This window comes from Ambystoma mexicanum, chromosome 7p, assembly GCF_040938575.1.
Source record: "Ambystoma mexicanum isolate Mex_15411 chromosome 7p, UKY_AmexF1_1, whole genome shotgun sequence".
Taxonomy (NCBI): domain Eukaryota; kingdom Metazoa; phylum Chordata; class Amphibia; order Caudata; family Ambystomatidae; genus Ambystoma; species Ambystoma mexicanum.
In genome coordinates this window covers 177,075,288-177,101,971 of record NC_090939.1, presented here as the reverse complement: position 1 = coordinate 177,101,971, position 26,684 = coordinate 177,075,288, and the positions used below count along the sequence as shown (strand labels likewise).

The window sequence follows — 26,684 nt, the reverse complement described above, 5'->3', positions numbered from 1 at the left end:
GATATCTATTTCATTAAAGTTCAACCTTATTAATACACAGCATCTGTATACTGTAAACCTCATATTATGCGTAATCATGACCGAATTGTATTTTGTATTCCATGTATGTTCCTTGGTACATTGCGTTATTGTGTTCAGTTTACATATGTAAGGCAGTGGTAGCAAGAATCATCTAGTTTATCATGATTTTGCCTGGCAGAATAGCCCATTCATTCAAATAATTTATCTATCATTTCAGATTCCACACATTTTACTGTCATTCTAAGCACACGCTTACTCAGCACGGCACCAGGCAAATCTGCATATTCTTCTGCAGAGGTACTCAGCAGCACAACCTTAGTTCCAGGAACAGTCTCATCAGCCACTGGAAATATGGAAACAATCAGCACCACAACACATGCTTCTTCAGGCACTGCCATCAATGTGACAGAGCCTTATGCAGAGACTGCCACACACTCTTCCTTCCAGTCCACCACAGCAGCACTTCCGACTAGTGTAATGGAAGAGACAACTGAACTAATGACTGATACTACCAGGTCAACAAAGAACTCTGTGACAGAAAGTGTAACCAAGAGAAATGAAGAAACATCCATTAGGATAACTGCATCTCAAAAAACGATTTCAAATACCGAGTCCGGTGGTCAACAATCTTCTCCATTCACAGAGGAAATAAGCACAGTTTATGAAAATACAGGTGAAACATCTGTCCCTGAACCGCACATTTCCTCATCATCATTCTCAACAATGCAATCTACAACTGCACAATCCAGTACTGTTCCGGGGATCACTGAACAGGTGGTTAGCTCAGTTTCATCATCAGAATCACCATCTAGCAAAGCTTTGACTACAATACAAACACATTCTAAGACTACCACCCTTTCATCCAGTACACTTTTATTGACAACTGACCAGGAGACCTCAGAGAGTACCTCGCCTTCATCAATGGAAAAGAGTCACCATACTACTGAAAATAACCTATCTGAAACTACAGAGCAGCCCTCACCAGGGACCACCCTTCATTCTACAGAATCAATGGCAGAAACAACAATAAACACTCAATCCTTTACTGATAATGTCACACCAAGTTCCAGAGCTGACATTACAACATACTCTGCAACAAGTTCTCCCAATGGAATAAGTAAATCAGAGACCATCTCAGTGGCACTGCTGAGTACAACCTCTGAAGCCCTGACAGCTTTGAAAAGCTCTTCTTTCCATTCCACAATAGCAGCACTTGAGACTAGTGCAATGGAAGCGACAACTGATCTAATCACCGATATTACCGGGTCGACTGAAAACAATATGACTGAAAATACCACCAAATTAAATGAAGTAAGTTCTGTCAAAACTGCAGCTCAAATAACAATGTCGAATTCAGAGACCAGTGATCACACCTCTGCTCAAACAGAAGCAATAAGTTCAAGTATTCAAAGTACAGCTCAAACCTCAGCCTCTAAGGCATCCATTTCCTTAGCATCTTTCTCATCAATACAGCCAACAACTGCTGAGTCCAGTACTGTTTCCCGGATCACTGAACAGGAGGTTAGCTCAGTTTCACCATCAGAATCACCATCTAGCAAAGCTTTGACTACTGTAAAAACAAATTCCGGGACTACCACTCTTTCATCCAGTTCAAGTACACTTTTATTGACAACTGACCAGGAGACCTCAGAAAGTACCTTGCCTTCTTCATCAATGGGAAAAAGTCACCAAACTACTGAAAATAACCCATCGGAAACTACAGAGCAGCCATCACCAGGAACCACTCTTCATTCAACAGAACCAATGGCAGAAACTACAATAAACATTCAATCCAGTACTGATAATGCCAGACCAAGTGCCACCCCTGACTTTACATCGTACCCGGCAACAGGTACTTCCAGTGAAATAAGTACATCGAAGACCATCTCAGTGACACTGCTGAGCACAAACTCTGAAGCCTCAACAGCTTTGAAAAGCTCTTCTTTCCATTCCACAATAGCAGAACTTGAGACTAGTGCAATGGAAGAGACAACTGATCTAATGACCGATATTACCGGGTCCACTGAGAACTCTGTGACTGAAACTACCACCAAACTAAATGAAGTAAGTTCTGTCACAACTGCAGCTCAAATAACAATGTCGAATTCAGAGACCAGTGATCACACCTCTGTTCAAACAAAAGAAATAAGTACAAGTATTAAAAGTACTACTCAAACCTCAGCCTCTAAGGCAACCATTTCCTTAGCGTCTTTCTCATCAATACAGCCAACAACTGCAGAGTCCAGGACTGTGTCCCGGATCACTGAACAGGAGGTTAGCTCACTTCCATCATCAGAACCATCATTCAGCAGAGCTTCAATTGCAACACACACAAATACAGAGAGTGCTATTCTTTCATCCATTACACGTCCACTTGTATTGACAACTGAACAGGAGACGTCAGAAATCTCTTCACTAACTCAACCAAGTGAAAATACCTTAAGTTCAACCGAAGACAATAATGGATCTCAAACAGCTGAGCTGCCATCATCTGGAACCACATTTCATACAACTGAATCTAAAGCAGAAGCTACAACACACATTACATCCAGCAGTGATCAAACCAAACCAAGTGCAACATCTGACATTATGGTCTACTCTACTACACTTAACTCTGATGAAATGAGTACTTTGGAGGCGATCTCAGTATCAATGCACAACACAACTGTCCAGTCATCAACAGTTTCAGGTAGCACTTTTCCCCAGTCCACAAAAGCCGCTCGTGAAACAAGTTCAAATGAAGAGACAACTAAACTCATGTCAAGTGCTGCTAGTCCTATTGACCGCACTAAGTCCGAGAATACAGACAGTACAACTTCAGACAGTTCTTTCAGCACACCATCATCTCATGAAACGATTTCAAATACTAAAACTAGTGATCAGACATCTTCTTTCCATAAAGAATTAAGTACAGATGTCAAAATGACAGCTGCAACAACTGTCCCTCGAAGAACCGTTACCTCATCTGCCTTTGTATCAATGGCGTCAACAATTGTAGAGTTCAGTAATGTTCCCGGGAGCACTGCAGAGGTTAGCTCAGTTCCTTTATCAGAATCAACATTCAGTAAAGCTTCAACTGCAATAACCACACATACAGAGAGTGCTACACTTTCATCCATTACACATCCAGTTGTATTGACAACTGAACAGGAGACGTCAGAAATCTCTTCACAACCTCCATCAAGTAAAAATAGCTTACGTACAACCGAAGATAATAACCGATCTACAACAGCTGAGCTGCCATCATCTGGAACCACATTTCATACAACTGAATCTAAAGTAGAAAATACATCAGACATTATTTTCAGTAGTGATCAAACCACACCAAGTGAAAATTCAGACATTACAATCCACTCAGCAACTGTTAGCTCTAATGAAATGAGCACATTGGAGATGGTCTCAGTGTCAATGCAGCGCACTACCATCGAATCATCAACAGTTCCTGGAAGCACTTTTTCCCAATCCACAAATGCAGATCGTGAAACAAGCACAAATGAAGAGACAACTAAACTCATTTCAAGTGCTGCCAGTCCTATTGACAGCACTAAGTCTGAGGGCACAGACAGTGAAACATCAGAAAGTTCTATCAGCACACCCTCATCCCAAGAAACTACTTTAAATACTGAAAATAGTGATCAGACATCTTCTCTCACTGAAGAATTAAGTACTGTTGGTAAAAGTACAGCTGAAACAACTGCCCCTGGAATAACCATTACCTCATCTGACTTTGTATCAACGCAGTCAACAACTGTAGAGTCCATTACTGTTCCCGGGAGCACTGCACAGGAAGTTAGCTCAGCTCCTTTATCAGATTCAACATTCAGTAAACCTTCAACTGCAATAACCACACATACAGAGAGTGCTACTCTTTCATCCATTACACATCCAGTTGTATTGACAACTGAACAGGAGATGCCAGAAATCTCTTCACAACCTCCAACAAGTGAAAATACCTTACATACAACCGAAGATAATAACCGATCTGAAACAGCTGAGCTGCCATCATCTGGAACCACATTTCATACAACTGAATCAAAAGCAGAAGCTCCAACTCACATTGCATCCAGCATTGATCAAACCACACCAAGTGCAACATCTGACATTATGGTCTACTCTACTACTGTTACCTCTGATGAAATTAGTACTTTGGAGGCGGTCTCAGTATCAATGCACAGCACAACTCTCCAATTATCAACAGTTCCAGGTAGCACTTTTCCCCAGTCCACAAAAGCCGCTCGTGAAACAAGTTCAAATGAAGAAACAACTAAACTCATGTTAAGTGCTGCTAGTCCCATTGGCAGCACTAAGTCTGATAGTACATACAGCAAAATTTCAGAAAGTTCTATCAGCACACCATCATCCCAAGAAACTACTTTAAATACTGAAACTAGTGATAAGACATCTTCTCTCACTGAAGAATTAAGTACTGTTGTTAAAAGTACAGCTGAAACAACTGCCCCTGGAATAACCATTACCTCATCTGACTTTGTATCAATGCAGTCAACAATTGTAGAGTCCAGTACTGTTCCCAGGAGAACTGCACAGGAAGTTAGCTCAGCTCCTTTATCAGAATCAACATTCAGTAAAGCTTCAACTGCAATAACCATGCACACAGAGAGTGCTACTCTTTCAGCCATTACACATCCACTTGTATTGACAACTGAACAGGAGATGCAAGAAATCTCTTCACAACCTCCATCAAGGGAAAATACCTTACATACAACCGAAGATAATAACCGATCTGAAACAGCTGAGCTGCCATCATCTGGAACCACATTTCATACAACTGAATCTAAAGCAGAAGCTACAACACACATTGCATCCAGCAGTGATCAAACCACACCAAGTGCAACATCTGAAATGATGGTCTACCCTACTGTTGTTACCTCAGATGAAATGAGTACTTTGGAGGCAGTCTCAGTATCAATGCACAGCACAATTCTCAAATTATCAACAGTTCCAGGTAGCACTTTTCCCCAGTCCACAAAAGCCGCTTCTGAAACAAGTTCAAATGAAGAAACAACTAAACCCATTTCAAGTGCTGCTAGTTCCATTGACAGCACTAAGTCTGAGGGCACAGACAGTGAAACTTCAGAAAGTTCTATCAGTACACCCTCATCCCAAGAAACTATTTCAAATACTGAAACTAGTGATCAGACATCTTCTATCACTGAAGAATTAAGTACCGTTGTTAAAAGTACAGCTGAAACAACTGCCCCTGGAACAACCATGACCGCATCTACCTTTGTATCAATGCTGTCAACAATTGTAGAGTCCAGTACTGTTCCCGGGAGAACTGCACAGGAAGGTAGCTCAGCTCCTTTATCAGAATCAACATTCAGTAAACCTTCAACTGCAATAACGACACATACAGAGAGTGCTACTCTTTCATCCATTACACATCCAGTTTTATTGACAACTGAACAGAAGACGTCAGAAATCTCTTCACAACCTCCATCAAGTGAAAATAGCTTACGTACAACCGAAGATAATAACCGATCTGAAACAGCTGAGCTGCCATCACCTGGAACCACATTTCACACAACCGATTCTAAAGCAGAAACTACAACAAATGTTCTGTTCAGTAGTGATCAAACAACACCAAGTCCAACCTTAGACATTACAACCCACTCCGCAACAGTTACTTCTAATGAAATGAGCACATTGGAGACGGTCTCAGTGTCGATGCAGAGCACAACCATTGAATCAACAGTTTCTGCAAGCACTCTTTCCCAATCCACCAAGGCAGCAAATGAAACAAGTGCAACTGAAGAGACATCCAAACTAAGTTCTAGTGCTGCTAGTCCTACTGACAACACTAAGACTGAGTTTGCAGCCAGTGAAACTTCAAATCGTTTATCAACCTCTATTCCTGAGAGACCAACTACTGCCACAGAGGAGTCAATTTCCACAACAAGGAATACTCCATTTGGGACAACCATGCCATCCTCAACGAGTATGCCAGGTAAATTAGCAATTGTTAACATGTCATCCCGCTCAATAATTCCTTCACTGACAATGCATTTTAATGCATGTGATAGCATAATGCCTACTTATTACATGTATTCGCAAAGCCTATAGGAGTGGCTTTTTTAATTTACTCGGGACTCAGTAAAGCCCTAATGGGAAAAAGTGTTACCCTTTAAATATTCAAAGCCAGTCCCTTTGTCTTTTCCAGTGCTTGTTTCTTCTTGTCATCAAAGGGCCATTTACTGCATCCTTGACCTCTTCCTGACCATTTGTTTCCTGCATATGAACAGGTCACCACCTTCATATATTGCCATGTCGCAAACAATATTTCTCACAAGCTGAGCAGTATTGAGTCTACTCATTTGTTCCAGCCTCCCTCCTTTCCGCCTGGGGAATATCTCTACTGACTGTGCACCAGACCACTGTGTTATGCAATATAAAACAACTCTTTTGGAATCCTGAGCACAAGGGTCTTCCTGGCTGTACCTTGCCTTATAGTGGCACTGGAGCCAAGGGGAATCTTGAGGTTTTCAGAGGCCTGTCCATCTGAAAGGCCAGTAGGTCCGGGATATAGATCTGATATTGCATCACCTCCTTGGCAGTACTCCAGACACTTCAGAACCACCTCAATTTAGTTACATCTCCATATTTCACTATATGCCAACTGTATTTACTACCCTGCACCTCCAACATGCCTACTTAGATCCATGCCGTATCATAATTGCCAAGTACTTTACAATAAAACACATATTTATTGGCACACTAGAGCATACCAAAAGTATATAACTATATATGTATAATTATGGTCTGATAAAGATGAACGGAAAGTATCAATGGATATTTGTGAAAAGTATTATATTGTTAGGAATATTCAGGTGGTTACAGGAGCAAAATTCCCAGGGAAAGGAAATGGAAGCGGATGTGAACTGCTGCCATTGCTACTTGTGTTCCTATGTAATCAGACCATATCCCCCATACTCCTTTCACATTATCTATTACCCTAACTCCCACCCCCACAAATAATTGAAATGCGCAGTAAAGAATTCAGCATTTCAATCTGCGGTATTTACCGGTTTGAACCATATCAAGCCAAAGGGAAACTGTTTTCTTTAAACATGTCAAATTGTCTCATGATCATAAAGCACTTCCTCTATTGAGTTTGTTGATACTTTGAGTTGATTAAGTATGTTCTAAGGTAGAAGGAACCAACAGGCTCAAACAGTGTTGATTTGTCTTGTCATCATGAAGTATGTCCTCTAGTGAGTTTGTTTCTAGTTCAACCTTCTTGTTTCTAGCATTCCCTCTTGTCTTTTCCTGCTGCAGCTGTTTTCCTCCTTTGTAACCAGCGCCAAGATGCCCATGGGTGTTGCACGCATCTTATAAATGTACAAATAAATAAATAAACCTGACTCAAATTTTTCAAGCCAATAACAACCAACAGGCGCAATCCCTGTCAAGCCTTGAGGAGCCAATTTGAATCAGCTTCAGCTTGTACAGTATGTCCTCTAGTCTTTTTGTTATCTCCTCAAAGTGATGGTTCTATGTTATTACGTCTCCCGTTTTTTAGATGAGTTATTTTCTGACAGTTGTTTACCAATAAAACAAATCCCAAAGATGATTTAATTTATTTTTGGGGGGTTTACAATCCCAGGCACCTCGTCCACTATTATTTACTACCTATTCCCCACCCCTCTACCCCTTTTATCCCCTAAATATATTTTTCAATTAGTTTTTTTGCAAAATAAATCATCGAAAAAAATGGGCGATATAATAACGTAGAACCAAAGGTATTTGGGCCAAACGGAACCAATTGGCTCAAAGTGTCTTTGATTGTTTGAACTATGGAAACTAGACAGAGGAAGTACTGCAATAATTACATCTGCTGGGTTCCAAACCCAGGATACCGCAGAAGGAAACTACATCAGCCCCACGAATATCGAGCTGCTCTGCAGCAGGCTGTTCTATGAATGCCCAACTGAACTGCAGAGAAGAGTGGGGGTCCAGAAACAACCGCCCCCCAACAGCCCCAGGCACCCTCAGTCGATCTGTAGCAAGATTAAGGAGTAAGCAAATATGTGCCAGCAAGCCTCAGCAAAATGATAGACTATGAGGCATTGCAATATTATTTTCTGCACACCAAGGAATGATTATATAACGAAACACAAACAAATGGGAGTATTGGCAGCACATAATGCGGAATATAGTTTCTGTTTTCTGGGAGATATCATCGCTGCGTCCATCTTATTTCTGTTATCGAGTCAGATTATCGGTGTTGCATAGTGTAAATGAATGAACAGCAATGAATGGTGTAAAGGGAACTCAAACCTAACAAGATACGGGATCAGGACTCTGTTAAAAAGTCCTTTTTCATTGCTCGTCTATAGGGTAAAGGGATGGGGGTGCATAATATAGGATTCTGTGGGTTTGAGTGTATAAACTGGATGACAAAAGAATGCCCCTGGTTGATTCCTTTAAGAATATCCTGTCATGTGTGGATATCTCATGTCCAGAAGTTCCTCATTGCTTGATTATTTGTGCCCCGAACCGTGTTTGGCTTCCTTTTGGACAATAGCACAGACAATGGCAACATAGGACCGTGGAGCTCTTAAGGCCAGATAGCTGAATTGAGTTGCGATATAACTCAATTTGATTGGACAGAGATGCTGTCTCCCACATTTAGCTGAACCCTGGTCTGAAAACTCTGCTTACTTCTGCATTGGGGGGTTTTAGAGCCTATCCGGCGTACGAAAAAAAACTGCCAATACAGTGTTGAATTCCAATTAGTAGTTCTGGGTAGGTAGAACCCAAAAAGAAAATGCGGGGGTCCAGGGCTTTAGGGAAATGTATTCAAAAGAGTAAGCATGGCTCAGGGTACAAACTTTACCAATTGATTCCAATGTAGTGCAACCACTGAGTCTGCACATTCTTAATTGTCTATTAATGTTGCTCCTGGCACTCATTACTTCCAGTGTCTCAGCCAAATTGAACTTCATTTGCATAAAGTCTTAAGCTATTGAATTATTAGGAAACTCATTTAGATTGTGAGGAGTTATCCTTCGTTTTAGGAAGAAATTAATGTAATCACCACACAAGGATTTGCTGGCTAGATTGACCAGAATTTGTTCGCATTCGCGCTGAAAACACCTTCTTTTGGTTAATATTTTGACCTGATTATGGATTACATTTAGAATTGATGGAACCAGCCACCGGCCTTATTTATGAATAGGACCAGGCAGATGCCACTGATGACGCAGACATTAGTGGTGGAGGGAGTTAGAATCAAATGTATGAGGGTGTAAGGAGCAGAATGTGTTCGCTTACAATAGAAATTAATTCACTGTGAAGTCAGTGCACGACGTATGCTATGGAGACCTAATTCTGCATAAAGTTCATCAATAGGAAGACTGTGAGGAAGTTTGATTAGAGTTTTTAGACAAAAGCTGTCAAGCGTCTTTAATCGCATACAATGCTTTGTGCCTCATATTCCTGCACCTTAAAGCATCACAGGTAGTATCTTTGCTTTGTACAACTGAAAGATAGAGTTAATAGAATGCATTAATTTATTTGTTTTTTATATCGCGCATAATACCATACCCGAGTTCGGTTTCTAAGCATGGATCCGGGATTCAAACCTCTGTTGCTTTGCATGGTATTGCTTCCAAGACCAGGCCGTTGCCCCTGTGCTATCCTCCATACAATATCCCACGGATTTCAAAGCAAATCTTCTAACCGCTCTAAGCTGCTGACACACCCTAACTTTTTTTTTATTCATTTGGGGTTTGCAATTTAACTTGTGATTAATAGTCACACTAAAAATTCATACGATTGTACTATGTCGAATGTGGTCTGATGACAGTTTCCATATAAATGTATCGCTTGCTGTTTTATGGCCTGGATGAAAGTCATAACCTTAGTTTTAGATGTGCTAATGGATGGGTCATGTTTTAGCTTAGTTATGTAAGGAGTTATGTAGTTGCTGAGGCTCTTTTGGTCCATTTGAAATAGGTCACCAATGGAAATGCAGACGGTACCTGGGTGTGTTTTTGGGGAGAGCAGTTGTGGGAAGTATTGGCAATGGAAAAGGTGTGTGCTTTGGCACATGGTACCTACCAAATATTTTTAAAGTTGCGGTTCCCGTTTCATGACTAGTTGAGGGACAGAGAGCACTACTATTGTAGAACGTCCCTAGTGAATAATTCTGCCATATTGTGAGAGTTTCAGCCCTATCATGCTACTGTATAGTGAGAGAGTTGCCTATGTCACAGTCTTTGTTAAATGTTATTAGTTATATTATACTGTTACACGAAACTGTTATGCTCCCGAAATACAGAATCAGGCCTTATATCAAAAGGTATCTGTAAACTTGTCATGCTAACAAAGGTCATTTGTCATGCTGTGCTGGAGCCTTTACCAATAAAGAAAGTTTACAGAAAAAGATTGTAAAAAAACACACAAAAAACTAAGAATTAGGTAATCTGTATAACCAAGCCGCTGCACGCGTGTCTTATGCAATTGATAGGAATAGGCCTTTGCAGTGAGCAGTTCGGAAGAGAGCAGCAAGATCGAGTTTGAACAATGTGGGGCTAATATGCACCCCTGTTTGGATCCCACATAGGTCTGTATTAAATCAGTGAGCATGCCGGCAGAAGAAAGTCCCACTTAAACACCCCTAGTATTAGTGTGAATGCAGAAATCATCCTTTGTAGTCCAGAGGGAATACCCCAGGATTGCAATTCCTGCCATAAGTGATCATGTTTCACTGTCTCAGACATGCAGCTGCAATAAACTCAATGTAAATTGACTACATTGTGTATAAATCTGCCATGCCGTTTCCGCAATAGAGGTTAATGCCAACATATTGGTAATGGTGACATATATATGTTCACCAACAAGAAGGACTTGACTGTGGGCGACCAAATACACAGTGCTTTCTGCCATGGCGTGCTTGGGACCAGCCAGCAGCTCACTCTCAGAATGTTTGTACAGTAAGCAAAGAGTAACAGAGGCACGTCATATTAAGTATGCAGGCGTATTGAAGCCTCATACCTTTTCTGGAGCCAAGTCATGTCTTCCCTTCTGGTGGGCATGGTGAATGGGGCAGCCTCTTTTAGATTACATTTCCCTTGATGCATAGAACTACCTTTAATGCCTAGTCTGCTGCTCTCAAAATGCAGACACAATACTCAGTGGCAAGTGCTGGTTTAGGACATGGGTGTAAGACGGACTCTCTACATTTTCTGGAGCCTTTTCACTTCTTGGCTTTTGTTTGGCATGGTGAATGAGGCAGCCTCTTCTGGATTACATTTTCCTTGTTTACACAGAGCTTCTTCTAGCTCTTAGAAGTCTGCTGATCACAAAATGCCGACACAGATACCCAGTGAAATGTCCTGGTTTAGGACACGGGTGTATAAGGGACTCCTTACATTTTCTGGAGCCCAGTCATGCCTTTCCTTTGGTGGGCATGGTGAATGAGGAATCATCCTCTGGAGTACATTTTCCTTGATGCATAGAGCTGATGCTAGCTCCTAGAAGAAGTCTTCTGCTCCAATAATGTTGACAGAGATACCCAGTGGAATGTCCAGGTTTAGGACATGGACGCATGAGGGACTCCTTAACTTTCTGGAGACCAGTAGCATCTTCCCTTCCAGAGGACATGGTGAAAGAGGCAGCTCCTTAGGGACTATATGCCTCATGGTTGCACAATGCATAGAGCTACTTGCCACAAGCGCTGGCCATTTTGTCATGAGAAAGTATTCAAATACTGCCACGTAGATGCTCCCGGATTAAAATATCCACAGATACATTCACTAAAATGTGTTGTCAAATGCTGCTGCTCCTCAAATGCGAAAGTATTGAAAAAAGAGTCTTTCTATCTGACTCCGTTTTCTTTCCAAAATTGGGGAAAATATTGAAAACAAAAGCAGGACAGCAACAGTGGAGGACCCAGCAGTGCTGTAGACTTGCTTTTAGTTTCATTTCATTCCCCATCTTTGGTGGAGCTGATTATTACATTTCTGCTGCCGTTGCCTGCATTAAAGGTGCTACATAATTCAAACATGTTGGGAGAAGCAGCAGCTAGGTAACAAGGCTGAGGCGGGAGGAGAAGCATAGTGGGGACAGTGAGGGGTCCCAACTGGTGGAAATAACTTGCACAATATGGCTGACACAGAAATATAAGAAATAAAGGCTTCAGTAAATGCTTTCTGTTTCAGAAGGCAACTGATTGAAAGCAGGGTCAGTCTAATATTTATGCTCAGCCTCTGGCATAGAACTAAAGCTTTCAATTCCTAGATGGGAGATGGAATAGTACACGTATAAAAAACAGAGAGTGTTTTATTGAAGATATCTACCCATCAGACACAATGTAATGTAATTAAATTGTAATTTGTATAGCAGTTTTCACCATTGGTATGGTCTCAAAGCGATGTAGGTTGAACCCTCTTGGGCCACAGAAGTCCGGGTGTGGGACATCCGTCAGAGAGTTTTAGAATGCGTGTATACATTTTAGCCAATACGAAGGTAGGTAGGGGTGGCCAAGTCCCTGCTAGTCACCTATGTCGGGCAGGCATGTGGGTGGGTGAAGAGAGATAATCTGGATGATATGCAAGAAGACATCATGTACGCAGCTAGACTGAATTTATATTGTGCGGAATGGGTGCATTCTACTGGAAGGGGGTTTGTGCAGTGTGTCTTAGAGTACTACATGTAATGGGAGGGTGCTGAGAGGTAGTCTGGACAGTATGTGAGAGCAGGGGAAAACGTTACGTGTGCAGCAAGGTCGAATTGTTAGTGGGGATAGCTACATTCTAATGACAGAGGTGTTTGTTATTGTGTTTATAGTGCAAGGATGCTTAGAGGTGTTCTGGAGAGTATGCGAGAGCAGAAGAGACCTTTTGTGTGCAGCTCAACCGCATTTTATCGTGGGGATAGCTGCATTCTAATGATAGAGGTGTTGTGCCATGTGTCTTAGTGCTTGTGGCAGATTGGTGCTGAGGTAGTCTATAAAAGTATGTGAGAGCAGGAGAGGTATTACGTGTAAAGCTAGATCGAATTTTGTCATGGGGATAGTTGCATTCTAAAGATAGTGGTGCTGTGCAATGTATTTTAGAGTGGTGCATGTAGTGGATGGGTGCAAACATGTGCTCTGAAGAGTGTGCGACGGCAGGAGAGACATTATGTTTGCAACTAGGCCGAATTTCTATCATGGGGGTTAGCTGCTTTCTAATGGCAGAGGTGTTGTACAATGTGTCTTAGGGTAGTGAATGTAGGGTGGGTGCTGAGTTGTGGTCTGTAGAGTATGCAAGAGCAGGAGAGACATGATGTGTGCAACTAGGCCAAATTTCTATCGTGGGGGTTAGCTGCATTCTGAAGGCAGAGGTGTTGTGCATTGTCCTAGGGCAGTGCATGTTATCAGTGGATAGCCATGCCTTTGGTTAGAATCCATAAGCAGTGTGATACGTATCCATGGGTCCTCGCTTGTTCATTGGTTGCGAAGATGAAGCTGGAATTGACCTCGGCTACATTATGGTCATTAGCTATATAGAATCCTTTTAGTATAATGCACGGTTGCATACCCTCAGTGATTCATCCAGATGCAAATACTCTGGCAACCCTATACATTCTCTTAATGCCGCACATTGGCCCCCCTCAGTCTCATCCGAGTGCCAAATCCTGACTACCCATAAAAATTCACACAGATGTCATACATAGGAGGCTAACAAACTCATCTCGATGTAATGCATTGGACAGCTTCATAATTCGGCCAAATGCAATGGAAGTAAGTCTTACGTTCTTTGGTGATTGTGAGGGAGATTCTTTCCTGCAGAGTACCTCCTGGTATTAAGTAGATAGCTCAAAGGGGAGGGCAGGGTTAGACAGGGTCAGAGGGGAATAGCCATGTCTCGAGGGTCTCTGGAAGACCATGTGGTCCTCCATGCATCAGATGTTAACCAGCAAAGAGTTCCAGATGGTGGGTGCTTGGATGGAGAAGGTGGTGTCTCCAATTCTAGTTGATTTGAAAGGAGGATCACCAGTAGGAAAGCAGTGCCTGATTGCAGGTTTCTATTGAGGTGGTAGTGGGTGATTTTCTGTTGCAGGTATTTAGGGCCTGTCTTGTCTACGGCTCAGTGAGTGATGTATATGACTTTGAAAGTGACACGTCGTCTGATAGGGAGCCAGTGGATGGTACAGAGGCTGGGGGTGATGAGCAGCCTGGCTGCAGAGTTCCAGATTCTTTGGAGCTTTTGAATTGGTAGACAGGGGCACCCAGTTAGAGAGACTTAGCATTGTCTAGTCGGGAGAGGACAATGGGCATGGTTGCTGTCACTCTATGGGGTAGGAGAGGTAAGGGAAGCTGCGTCTGAGAATGCAGAGGTATAGGTTGCAGGATGTTGACATAGTGTTGATGTGGTGTGATAGAGTTATGTCAGTGTAAATTGTGCAGCCTGGGTTTTTGACTACGATGAATGCAGCGGGGGAGGGGTGGGTTGCGGGAAGAGGGATATCTTTGGAACATTTTGAGTTGCAAGGTGACATGAAATAACTAAAATGAGAACGTTAAAAGATTAGAGGCCTCTATGTTTTTTAGCAGTATAGGAACAGACATAAGTGTAAAGGGTTCTACTACATATCCATGGGTCAATCTGATGAGTCCTTCCTTTACCATACTTGCCAAATTGTTCCTTATGGGAAGTCCCACTGGGAGCTATTGTGGGATACGAATACTGGGTGCAATATGATTGTGCCCCATTTCTTTGATCCATGCAAATAATGTGCATATTGGGTGTACAATGAAATGTTTGAAGGATGTAACCCGTGTGTCACTGATTGACCACAAACCTACATATTCCCAGTTACAGGTGTGCGTATGAATAATGATGGTGAGATCGCCAGATAATCAATGAAAGCAAACTAGCAATGTAACCACACCCTAATGTGACAGCTACAGTCAAACAATCTTTCCATAGACATTCACTATTACAGGCCAAGCTACCTTTGGGTAGACTGCTTGTATTTTAATCCAAAATTGTAACATACCTGAGTGCATTTGATAATTTAGGATCATATTATTGATAGTCCCACATGTTCAATAAACGACAAGTTACATCTACATGACCCTAGCAGACGACACATGTCTTGGAGTCATTATTCACCAACAACGCTTCATTGGGAACACAGACACTGTTTAGTTTATGTTTATATTGACGATCACTGCCATGCCAATAAGCATTCATGTTTGAAAATGTCTTGAGAATGTGGAACCCCGGGATGCAATGTTTATGGGCAAAACAGGATATATGTTCTGTGAAGGGCATTTGGGGTGCAGAGCCTGAGAAGGGAGGATGTGCTGTGGATCATTATGGATGTACCTAATCCATTTCACTTAAACCTTAGCTGCAGTGACCTCTCATCCTTATAATAATGGCTACGAGCTGTGCGACCCCCAGCCAGCTGATCAGCTTCTCCTGTAAACGGCTTGGCTGCCTTTGTCCCGGTGTCTTTCTGTGGCTCCCCTGCAGTGTGGGTGCCAGAGGGGAATCTGTAACACTGAAGAGGGCCATTTTGGAGTGTGTGCCGGTGGGCGCTGTCCGAGCTGGGGACCTGGGGTGGCAGCATGATGTCTGCGAGTGTTGCCTGTTCGCCCTTCTCCAGTGAACAGCTATTACTGTTTGTTCGCTGGTGTAGCTGCCCTACGGTTCAGCAGTGTTCAGCTCCAGTGCGGGTGCAAAGGAGGTGCAGCACCCTTACAAGAGTCCCTGTGTTGAGGACAACAACTCACACTGTCCCGTTCAAGACCCTGTGGAGGATAGCGTGGCTCATGCTTACATGGATTCACGCGGCAACTGAAGCCTATAGCGTATCATCGAATTGACCTAGAATAAAGGAACCTGAAGCATGGAGCCATTTCAGATTGGACAACACTGTGCTTGGATGGTGAACGTGAAGGTCAAGTTGAGCCATGCAAGAAGGATTTTCCCCATTATATTCATGCCGCTTGTGGAGCTTCCTTCTCGAATGACAGGAAGCTGCCATTGCTCATGCACATATTGGGCTATGAAGGACACCGTGTTTGTGAGACACTTCCCGATTTGGATCCTCTGAGTAGTAGTGATGCAACAAATGAGCTGGAGATGGCTCTTTGTAAGTTAGACAAACACTTTTATCCCAAGACAAGAACAATCCTTGAATGTTATAATTTTGGAATTCGCATACAGGAAAATGGCAAGACTGTGGAGGAGTATGGCACGTCTTTGCGTCATTTAGCACTTATTTGTACGTTTGGATGAACATATTCAGGACAAATTTATGATCCACTGCAGCAATAACAGAATATGGTAAGAACTTTGGCTAAAAGATTAACCAAGCATTTGAGGTGTTGGACATTGCCAAACAAGTACAACATTCTGTGGCTTGTGTGGCAAAACTGGCCAAGTCTGAGAACAAAGAAGCCAAAGCTGAAGTTGTAAAGGTTAGGCAGGAGAAGAAGATAAAAGAAGGGAAAGGTAGTGGCCAGAGCAAAGGATCATGGATGAAGAGGTGGAGAATGTATATGCTTTTGCTGTGCCAGTGGATCACACTTTGCTGCATCCCCAGTCTGTCCAGGGTGGAAGGCTTTGTGTTAAAAATGCAAGAAGAAGGGGCACTTTGCCAGTTGTTGCAAGAATTTCCAGAGGAAAGTTTTCTATGTAACTGAGGAAGAACAGGGTTCTTCTGAAGAAGATGGTGACTGTCATGTTGAAACTATTACTGTGAATGTGATACATGGTATGGATGAGGAGGAATGTGAGAGCGCTTATGCCGTGGTTCAAGTGAATGGAAAGGCAGTGTCCATGATGGTGGATTCAGGGGCAACAACTAGGTTGATGTCAAGAGATGTATGCAAATGAGTTGTGGGGGTGAAGTAAGTGAGCTGTTATGTCGAGAGGTGAACCGCTGGTGGGTATAACCTTGACAACATTTAATTGCAGGGGATTTTAATGCCCTGTTGGACTTTAAGGGCAGGTCTGCTCAAGTGAAGGTGTATGTGACAAGGAAGGGTGCCACTCTACTAGGGTGGCGTGAGTAAAAAAAGTTGGGAGAGATTAGATCCAAATGAGACTGGGCAAGTTATGCAGGTGTATGGGTCTGTTTGTGAAAAATATAGGAAGGTGTTCAAAGAAGATGTTGGGAGAGTTAAGTGTAAGGAACACAAAATCAATTTTAAGAAAGGTTGCGAACCCGTGGCAGCAAAGCTGTGGCCAGTTCCCTTAGCATTGAGGGACATGTAAAAAAAGGAGTTGGAGAAGTTGCATAACATGGGCGTGATTGAGAGAGCTGGTGGTGTGCAGTGGATTTCACCATTCGTGGTGGTGAAGAAGCTATCAGGAGAGCTTTGCTTATGTGTGGATCTATGAGAATTAAATACGTGTGTTGTCGTGGAAAGGCACACCTTGCCTAAGATGAATGAGATGCTTGCTTTGATAGGTGGTGAAAAGGTTTTCTCAAATCTGCCTCAGCGTATCATCAAATAGAGTTGGAGAGGGAAAGCAGAAAATGTACTGCATTTATAAATCATGAAGGGATTTTTCAGTTTAGGAGAATGCCATTTGGGCTGGTATCGGCATCATTGGTATTTCAGAAGATGATGGACACGTTGTTTAAGAGGATTGATGGAGTATTTTGTTCCCAAGCTGATGTGTGATATTTGGACGAAATGAAAAAGAACATGATGTTACCCTAGAATGAGTTCTAGAGGTCTTGGAGAGGAGGGGCATCACTTTGAGAAAAGAGAAATGCGTGTTTGGAAAAGAGAAGGTGGAGTACTTCTGGCATGAGATTTCAGGGTTGGGAGTAAGACCAAAGAGTGAAATGGTGGATGTGATAAAGAAGGTAGGAGTACCTAAATTCAAAGGAGAGCTACGTTCCTTGTTGGGTATGGTTGAGTTTTATCAGAAATGTTTTCAGAAATCTGTAGACAAAGTGAAGGAAATGAGAAAATGACTTGAAAGGGAGAGGATTTTTTTTGAATGAATTGGGTGAAAAGGAATTTTCAAAGATAAAGGAAGAGATTGACCTGGCTAGTGTATTGGAACGTTTTGCCATACTGAAGTGAAGTGGCATTACTGAGGATGTGAGTGACAATGGCATTGGTGCTGTTCTGTCGCAGGTAAATGGAGAGGGCTGCAAAGAAATTGTTGCACATGCATCAAGGGTGTTGCGGGCCCTGAGAAAAATTATTCAGTATTGGAGAAAGAGGCTTGTAGAAAATGCTTCTAATTTGGTATGGGGTGCAGAGTTCATAATCAGAACAAAACATAAACCACAGAAGAATATTTTCAAAACCATGGGTTTGAGCAAAGTTTCCATGGAGGTTATTTCTGGTCATGAAAATGTGCTGGATGATCATTTATCAAGACTGGGAGGTCAAAGAGAGGAGTAAGTGGGGGGGGGGTGATTTCAGATATAGTTTATGTTAACCAATGATGAAGTGTTGTTCCGTGTTATGGGTTATGGGGAGACAGTGTGGGCAGGTAAAACGAGATTAGCAAAAGAAAAAAGGGTCTTTGGGAGGGTTGTGAGGAGTTGAGTATGGTGGGGACATTGTTGTACCATAGGGAGTGTGTAGTTGTTCCCCAATATATATGCAATAAAATTGTTGATATGACGCATACGGGTCATTTAGCAGTGTCTCATACTAAAGCTGTTTTAAGGAGTGAGTACTTGGGGCTGGGATTTGACAGGGATGTGAAGTGAAGGTTGACTGATTGTGTGGAGTGTGGATGGATGGGTAAAGGGGAGTGTGCGGGTGTGCAGCCCCTGGTGAAGGTGGAGGTTCCTAAGAAGGTGTGAGAAGACTTGACAATGGATGTGCTACGGCCGATTGAGATGGGAGTTGAACAGGGAAAGTTCATTATCGTTTTAGAGGACTTGTTCATGTGGACAGGGTATAAAGTTGTCAGAGAGGCTATGGGTGAAGCTGTGGTGGAATGTGTGCAGGGGAAGGTTTGCCTAAATGTGTTCTAATGGATAATTGGACACATTACGCAGATTGATATTTTGAGGCTTATATGAGGAGGAGTGGTATTGTGCATAAGAAGACAGTGCTAGATCATCCCAAAAGTAATTGTATGGGCGACAGAACAAATAGGTGCATTATGGAGGCCATTTGCATGGCTGGTGTGTGTGGCGAGGATAAGAAAGTTCTGCTTCAAGAGAGGATGTATGCTCTGTGGATGCCTCCACATGGAGTTACAGGTATTAGCCCATTCAAAATGATGACAGGGCAAAAGGCCAAAACTAAAGTGGTTCCTTACTGTTTGGGATGGGTGAGAGAGACGGATTGTGCTGTACAGATATTGCGGGGGACTTTGGACAAGAAGAAGGATGAATGGCTTTTGAATGAGAATGAGGAGAGGCGAGGAAAGAAGGTGGTGGTGCAGAGACTGGGTAAGGATCAAGAAGGGTGCGGTAAGAAGGAAAGGAGAGCCATTGTATTCTGAGCCGGTGCGGATGGACAGAGTGATGGATGTTTCATGTTGAGGTAGCAGGAAGGAGGATGAGTTGAAAGAACTAAAAATATATGTTTTAAAGTGTCCTGAGAATGGGGAACCCCAGGATGGAATGTTTATTGAGAAAACAGGCTGTGTGTTCTGTGAAGGGCTGTTGGAATGTGAAGCCTGAGAAGGGAAGATGTGCTGGAGGTTGTTACAGATATGCTTAATACATTCCAGTTAAACATTACCTGCAGTGCCCTGTCTTCCTTATATTAATTCATAATTTAGAAACAACTAGTGGATATATGTAAACGTATACTAGCTGTTGGCCGTGGTTTCAGTGGCGTGGACTCTTCCAAAAGAATGAATAAGTATCTTATTGATTACGGCAGACATGCTGTTCTTTGGCGTTAAAATGGCATGCTCGCATAACCATTCTGTACATGTCTCCATTCGATTTATTATGTCAGGGTACATTTTGGATGTGAGGTCTGCTAGGTAATTGCAGACTGTGCCTAGGTCGGAAGGGATGACAATTTTGCTCTCAAATACGGGATAGTGTTGGTTACCAATTTTAAGATGCAGTTCGGAAACGTACTTTATAATGAAGATTTAAAATGTGAATTTTTACTTTTCAAACATCTTGGGTTTGTAAGATGTGTGTATCCTTCAAAATAATTCACCCCCGTTTTCCATCACCCTTAACTAGATTTTTGGCAAATGGTAAAACATGTATTTCTCTATTTTTTAAGTTGAATCTAAACAACAATTTTCACGTCTGTAACATCTTCGGTTTTTGAGAAATAGGTATCCTCATAAGAAAATTCACCCCTCCCCCCATTTCACCCCCTCAGGGACGGAATTTCCAGAAATACTTCCTTAGTATTGGATGCCTACGTCATGAAATTAATGTACCTTCCAAATTTCACATTCCTAGGTTAAACAGTTTAAGCTGGGCTTTGATGAGTCATTCAACAATTTACCCACGCCTTTTCACCCCTCTAGGGATGAAATGTCCAAAAATCTTTCCTTAGTGGGTGCCTACGTCATTAAAAAATTGCACCTTCCAAATATCACGTTCCTAGGTTAAATGGTCTGAGCAAGGTGTTGATGATTCAGTCAGTCCAACTGTCAGTCAGGACCTCTTCTTTTATATATATCGATATCTATTTCATTAAAGTTCAACCTTATTAATACACAGAATCTGTATACTGTAAACCTCATATTATGCGTAATCATGACCGAATTGTATTTTGTATTCCATGTATGTTCCTTGGTACATTGCGTTATTGTGTTCAGTTTACATATGTAAGGCAGTGGTAGCAAGAATCATCTAGTTTATCATGATTTTGCCTGGCAGAATAGCCCATTCATTCAAATAATTTATCTATCATTTCAGATTCCACACATTTTACTGTCATTCTAAGCACACGCTTACTCAGCACGGCACCAGGCATATCTGCATATTCTTCTGCAGAGGTACTCAGCAGCACAACCTTAGTTCCAGGAACAGTCTCATCAGCCACTGGAAATATGGAAACAATCAGCACCACAACACATGCTTCTTCAGGCACTGCCATCAATGTGACAGAGCCTTATGCAGAGACTGCCACACACTCTTCCTTCCAGTCCACCACAGCAGCACTTCCGACTAGTGTAATGGAAGAGACAACTGAACTAATGACTGATACTACCAGGTCAACAAAGAACTCTGTGACAGAAAGTGTAACCAAGAGAAATGAAGAAACATCCATTAGGATAACTGCATCTCAAAAAACGATTTCAAATACCGAGTCCGGTGGTCAACAATCTTCTCCATTCACAGAGGAAATAAGCACAGTTTATGAAAATACAGGTGAAACATCTGTCCCTGAACCACACATTTCCTCATCATCATTCTCAACAATGCAATCTACAACTGCACAATCCAGTACTGTTCCGGGGATCACTGAACAGGATGTTAGCTCAGTTTCATCATCAGAATCACCATCTAGCAAAGCTTTGACTACAATACAAACACATTCTAAGACTACCACCCTTTCATCCAGTACACTTTTATTGACAACTGACCAGGAGACCTCAGAGAGTACCTCGCCTTCATCAATGGAAAAGAGTCACCATACTACTGAAAATAACTTATCTGAAACTACAGAGCAGCCCTCACCAGGGACCACCCTTCATTCTACAGAATCAATGGCAGAAACAACAATAAACACTCAATCCTTTACTGATAATGTTACACCAAGTTCCAGAGCTGACATTACAACATACTCTGCAACAAGTGCTCCCAATGGAATAAGTAAATCAGAGACCATCTCAGTGGCACTGCTGAGTACAACCTCTGAAGCCCTGACAGCTTTGAAAAGCTCTTCTTTCCATTCCACAATAGCAGCACTTGAGACTAGTGCAATGGAAGCGACAACTGATCTAATCACCGATATTACCGGGTCGACTGAAAACAATATGACTGAAAATACCACCAAATTAAATGAAGTAAGTTCTGTCAAAACTGCAGCTCAAATAACAATGTCGAATTCAGAGACCAGTGATCACACCTCTGCTCAAACAGAAGCAATAAGTACAAGTATTCAAAGTACAGCTCAAACCTCAGCCTCTAAGGCATCCATTTCCTTAGCATCTTTCTCATCAATACAGCCAACAACTGCTGAGTCCAGTACTGTTTCCCGGATCACTGAACAGGAGGTTAGCTCAGTTTCACCACCAGAATCACCATCTAGCAAAGCTTTGACTACTGTAAAAACAAATTCCGGGACTACCACTCTTTCATCCAGTTCAAGTACACTTTTATTGACAACTGACCAGGAGACCTCAGAAAGTACCTTGCCTTCTTCATCAATGGGAAAAAGTCACCAAACTACTGAAAATAACCCATCGGAAACTACAGAGCAGCCATCAACAGGAACCACTCTTCATTCAACAGAACCAATGGCAGAAACTACAATAAACATTCAATCCAGTACTGATAATGCCAGACCAAGTGCCACCCCTGACTTTACATCGTACCCGGCAACAGGTACTTCCAGTGAAATAAGTACATCGAAGACCATCTCAGTGACACTGCTGAGCACAAACTCTGAAGCCTCAACAGCTTTGAAAAGCTCTTCTTTCCATTCCACAATAGCAGAACTTGAGACTAGTGCAATGGAAGAGACAACTGGTCTAATGACCGATATTACCGGGTCCACTGAGAACTCTGTGACTGAAACTACCACCAAACTAAATGAAGTAAGTTCTGTCACAACTGCAGCTCAAATAACAATGTCGAATTCAGAGACCAGTGATCACACCTCTGTTCAAACAAAAGAAATAAGTACAAGTATTAAAAGTACTACTCAAACCTCAGCCTCTAAGGCATCCATTTCCTTAGCGTCTTTCTCATCAATACAGCCAACAACTGCAGAGTCCAGGACTGTGTCCCGGATCACTGAACAGGAGGTTAGCTCACTTCCATCATCAGAACCATCATTCAGCAGAGCTTCAATTGCAACACACACAAATACAGAGAGTGCTATTCTTTCATCCATTACACGTCCACTTGTATTGACAACTGAACAGGAGACGTCAGAAATCTCTTCACTAACTCAACCAAGTGAAAATACCTTAAGTTCAACCGAAGACAATAATGGATCTCAAACAGCTGAGCTGCCATCATCTGGAACCACATTTCATACAACTGAATCTAAAGCAGAAGCTACAACACACATTACATCCAGCAGTGATCAAACCAAACCAAGTGCAACATCTGACATTATGGTCTACTCTACTACACTTAACTCTGATGAAATGAGTACTTTGGAGGCGATCTCAGTATCAATGCACAACACAACTGTCCAGTCATCAACAGTTTCAGGTAGCACTTTTTCCCAGTCCACAAAAGCCGCTCGTGAAACAAGTTCAAATGAAGAGACAACTAAACTCATGTCAAGTGCTGCTAGTCCTATTGACCGCACTAAGTCCGAGAATACAGACAGTACAACTTCAGACAGTTCTTTCAGCACACCATCATCCCATGAAACGATTTCAAATACTAAAACTAGTGATCAGACATCTTCTTTCCATAAAGAATTAAGTACAGATGTCAAAATGACAGCTGAAACAACTGTCCCTCGAAGAACCGTTACCTCATCTGCCTTTGCATCAATGGCGTCAACAATTGTAGAGTTCAGTAATGTTCCCGGGAGCACTGCAGAGGTTAGCTCAGTTCCTTTATCAGAATCAACATTCAGTAAAGCTTCAACTGCAATAACCACACATACAGAGAGTGCTACACTTTCATCCATTACACATCCAGTTGTATTGACAACTGAAGAGGAGACGTCAGAAATCTCTTCACAACCTCCATCCAGTAAAAATAGCTTACGTACAACCGAAGATAATAACCGATCTGAAACAGCTGAGCTGCCATCATCTGGAACCACATTTCATACAACTGAATCTAAAGTAGAAAATACATCAGACATTATTTTCAGTAGTGATCAAACCACACCAAGTGAAAATTCAGACATTACAATCCACTCAGCAACTGTTAGCTCTAATGAAATGAGCACATTGGAGATGGTCTCAGTGTCAATGCAGCGCACTACCATCGAATCATCAACAGTTCCTGGAAGCACTTTTTCCCAATCCACAAATGCAGATCGTGAAACAAGCACAAATGAAGAGACAACTAAACTCATTTCAAGTGCTGCCAGTCCTATTGACAGCACTAAGTCTGAGGGCACAGACAGTGAAACATCAGAAAGTTCTATCAGCACACCCTCATCCCAAGAAACTACTTTAAATACTGAAAATAGTGATCAGACATCTTCTTTCACTGAAGAATTAAGTACTGTTGGTAAAAGTACAGCTGAAACAACTGCCCCTGGAATAACCATTACCTCATCTGACTTTGTATCAACGCAGTCAACAACTGTAGAGTCCATTACTGTTCCCGGGAGCACTGCACAGGAAGTTAGCTCAGCTCCTTTATCAGATTCAACATTCAGTAAACCTTCAACTGCAATAACCACACATACAGAGAGTGCTACTCTTTCATCCATTACACATCCAGTTGTATTGACAACTGAACAGGAGATGCCAGAAATCTCTTCACAACCTCCAACAAGTGAAAATACCTTACATACAACCGAAGATAATAACCGATCTGAAACAGCTGAGCTGCCATCATCTGGAACCACATTTCATACAACTGAATCAAAAGCAGAAGCTCCAACTCACATTGCATCCAGCAGTGATCAAACCACACCAAGTGCAACATCTGACATTATGGTCTACTCTACTACTGTTACCTCTGATGAAATTAGTACTTTGGAGGCGGTCTCAGTATCAATGCACAGCACAACTCTCCAATTATCAACAGTTCCAGGTAGCACTTTTCCCCAGTCCACAAAAGCCGCTCGTGAAACAAGTTCAAATGAAGAAACAACTAAACTCATGTTAAGTGCTGCTAGTCCCATTGGCAGCACTAAGTCTGATAGTACATACAGTAAAATTTCACCCTCATCCCAAGAAACTATTTCAAATACTGAAACTAGTGATAAGACATCTTCTCTCACTGAAGAATTAAGTACTGTTGTTAAAAGTACAGCTGAAACAACTGCCCCTGGAATAACCATTACCTCATCTGACTTTGTATCAATGCAGTCAACAATTGTAGAGTCCAGTACTGTTCCCAGGAGAACTGCACAGGAAGTTAGCTCAGCTCCTTTATCAGAATCAACATTCAGTAAAGCTTCAACTGCAATAACCATGCACACAGAGAGTGCTACTCTTTCAGCCATTACACATCCACTTGTATTGACAACTGAACAGGAGATGCAAGAAATCTCTTCACAACCTCCATCAAGGGAAAATACCTTACATACAACCGAAGATAATAACCGATCTGAAACAGCTGAGCTGCCATCATCTGGAACCACATTTCATACAACTGAATCTAAAGCAGAAGCTACAACACACATTGCATCCAGCAGTGATCAAACCACACCAAGTGCGACATCTGAAATGATGGTCTACCCTACTGTTGTTACCTCAGATGAAATGAGTACTTTGGAGGCAGTCTCAGTATCAATGCACAGCACAACTCTCAAATTATCAACAGTTCCAGGTAGCACTTTTCCCCAGTCCACAAAAGCCGCTTCTGAAACAAGTTCAAATGAAGAAACAACTAAACCCATTTCAAGTGCTGCTAGTTCCATTGACAGCACTAAGTCTGAGGGCACAGACAGTGAAACTTCAGAAAGTTCTATCAGTACACCCTCATCCCAAGAAACTATTTCAAATACTGAAACTAGTGATCAGACATCTTCTATCACTGAAGAATTAAGTACCGTTGTTAAAAGTACAGCTGAAACAACTGCCCCTGGAACAACCATGACCGCATCTACCTTTGTATCAATGCTGTCAACAATTGTAGAGTCCAGTACTGTTCCCGGGAGAACTGCACAGGAAGGTAGCTCAGCTCCTTTATCAGAATCAACATTCAGTAAACCTTCAACTGCAATAACGACACATACAGAGAGTGCTACTCTTTCATCCATTACACATCCAGTTTTATTGACAACTGAACAGAAGACGTCAGAAATCTCTTCACAACCTCCATCAAGTGAAAATATCTTACGTACAACCGAAGATAATAACCGATCTGAAACAGCTGAGCTGCCATCACCTGGAACCACATTTCACACAACCGATTCTAAAGCAGAAACTACAACAAATGTTCTGTTCAGTAGTGATCAAACAACACCAAGTCCAACCTTAGACATTACAACCCACTCCGCAACAGTTACTTCTAATGAAATGAGCACATTGGAGACGGTCTCAGTGTCGATGCAGAGCACAACCATTGAATCAACAGTTTCTGCAAGCACTCTTTCCCAATCCACCAAGGCAGCAAATGAAACAAGTGCAACTGAAGAGACATCCAAACTAAGTTCTAGTGCTGCTAGTCCTACTGACAACACTAAGACTGAGTTTGCAGCCAGTGAAACTTCAAATCGTTTATCAACCTCTATTCCTGAGAGACCAACTACTGCCACAGAGGAGTCAATTTCCACAACAAGGAATACTCCATTTGGGACAACCATGCCATCCTCAACGAGTATGCCAGGTAAATTAGCAATTGTTAACATGTCATCCCGCTCAATAATTCCTTCACTGACAATGCATTTTAATGCATGTGATAGCATAATGCCTACTTAT

At 42.1% G+C, this 26,684-nt stretch overlaps 3 protein-coding genes across 3 annotated transcripts in view; all 3 read left to right on the top strand.

Moving 5' to 3' along the window:
• Positions 1 to 26,092, top strand: part of LOC138526554 (pneumococcal serine-rich repeat protein-like) — a 75,588-nt gene extending 49,496 nt beyond the window's left edge. Inside the window, exons 3-5 of the mRNA XM_069637347.1 lie at positions 239 to 5,986; positions 20,863 to 25,935; positions 26,055 to 26,092. Coding sequence (XP_069493448.1) covers positions 239 to 5,986; positions 20,863 to 25,935; positions 26,055 to 26,092 — 10,859 coding nt within the window. The remainder of the gene's footprint in view (positions 1 to 238; positions 5,987 to 20,862; positions 25,936 to 26,054) is intronic.
• Positions 1 to 26,684, top strand: part of LOC138525808 (serine-rich adhesin for platelets-like) — a 351,204-nt gene that overhangs the window by 99,107 nt on the left and 225,413 nt on the right. The window lies entirely within an intron of this gene.
• The window catches only part of LOC138526553 (pneumococcal serine-rich repeat protein-like), a 64,837-nt gene continuing 64,262 nt past the window's right edge, over positions 26,110 to 26,684 (top strand). Inside the window, exon 1 of the mRNA XM_069637345.1 lies at positions 26,110 to 26,592. Within this exon, the coding sequence (XP_069493446.1) occupies positions 26,283 to 26,592 (310 nt within the window). The 5' untranslated portion in view covers positions 26,110 to 26,282. The remainder of the gene's footprint in view (positions 26,593 to 26,684) is intronic.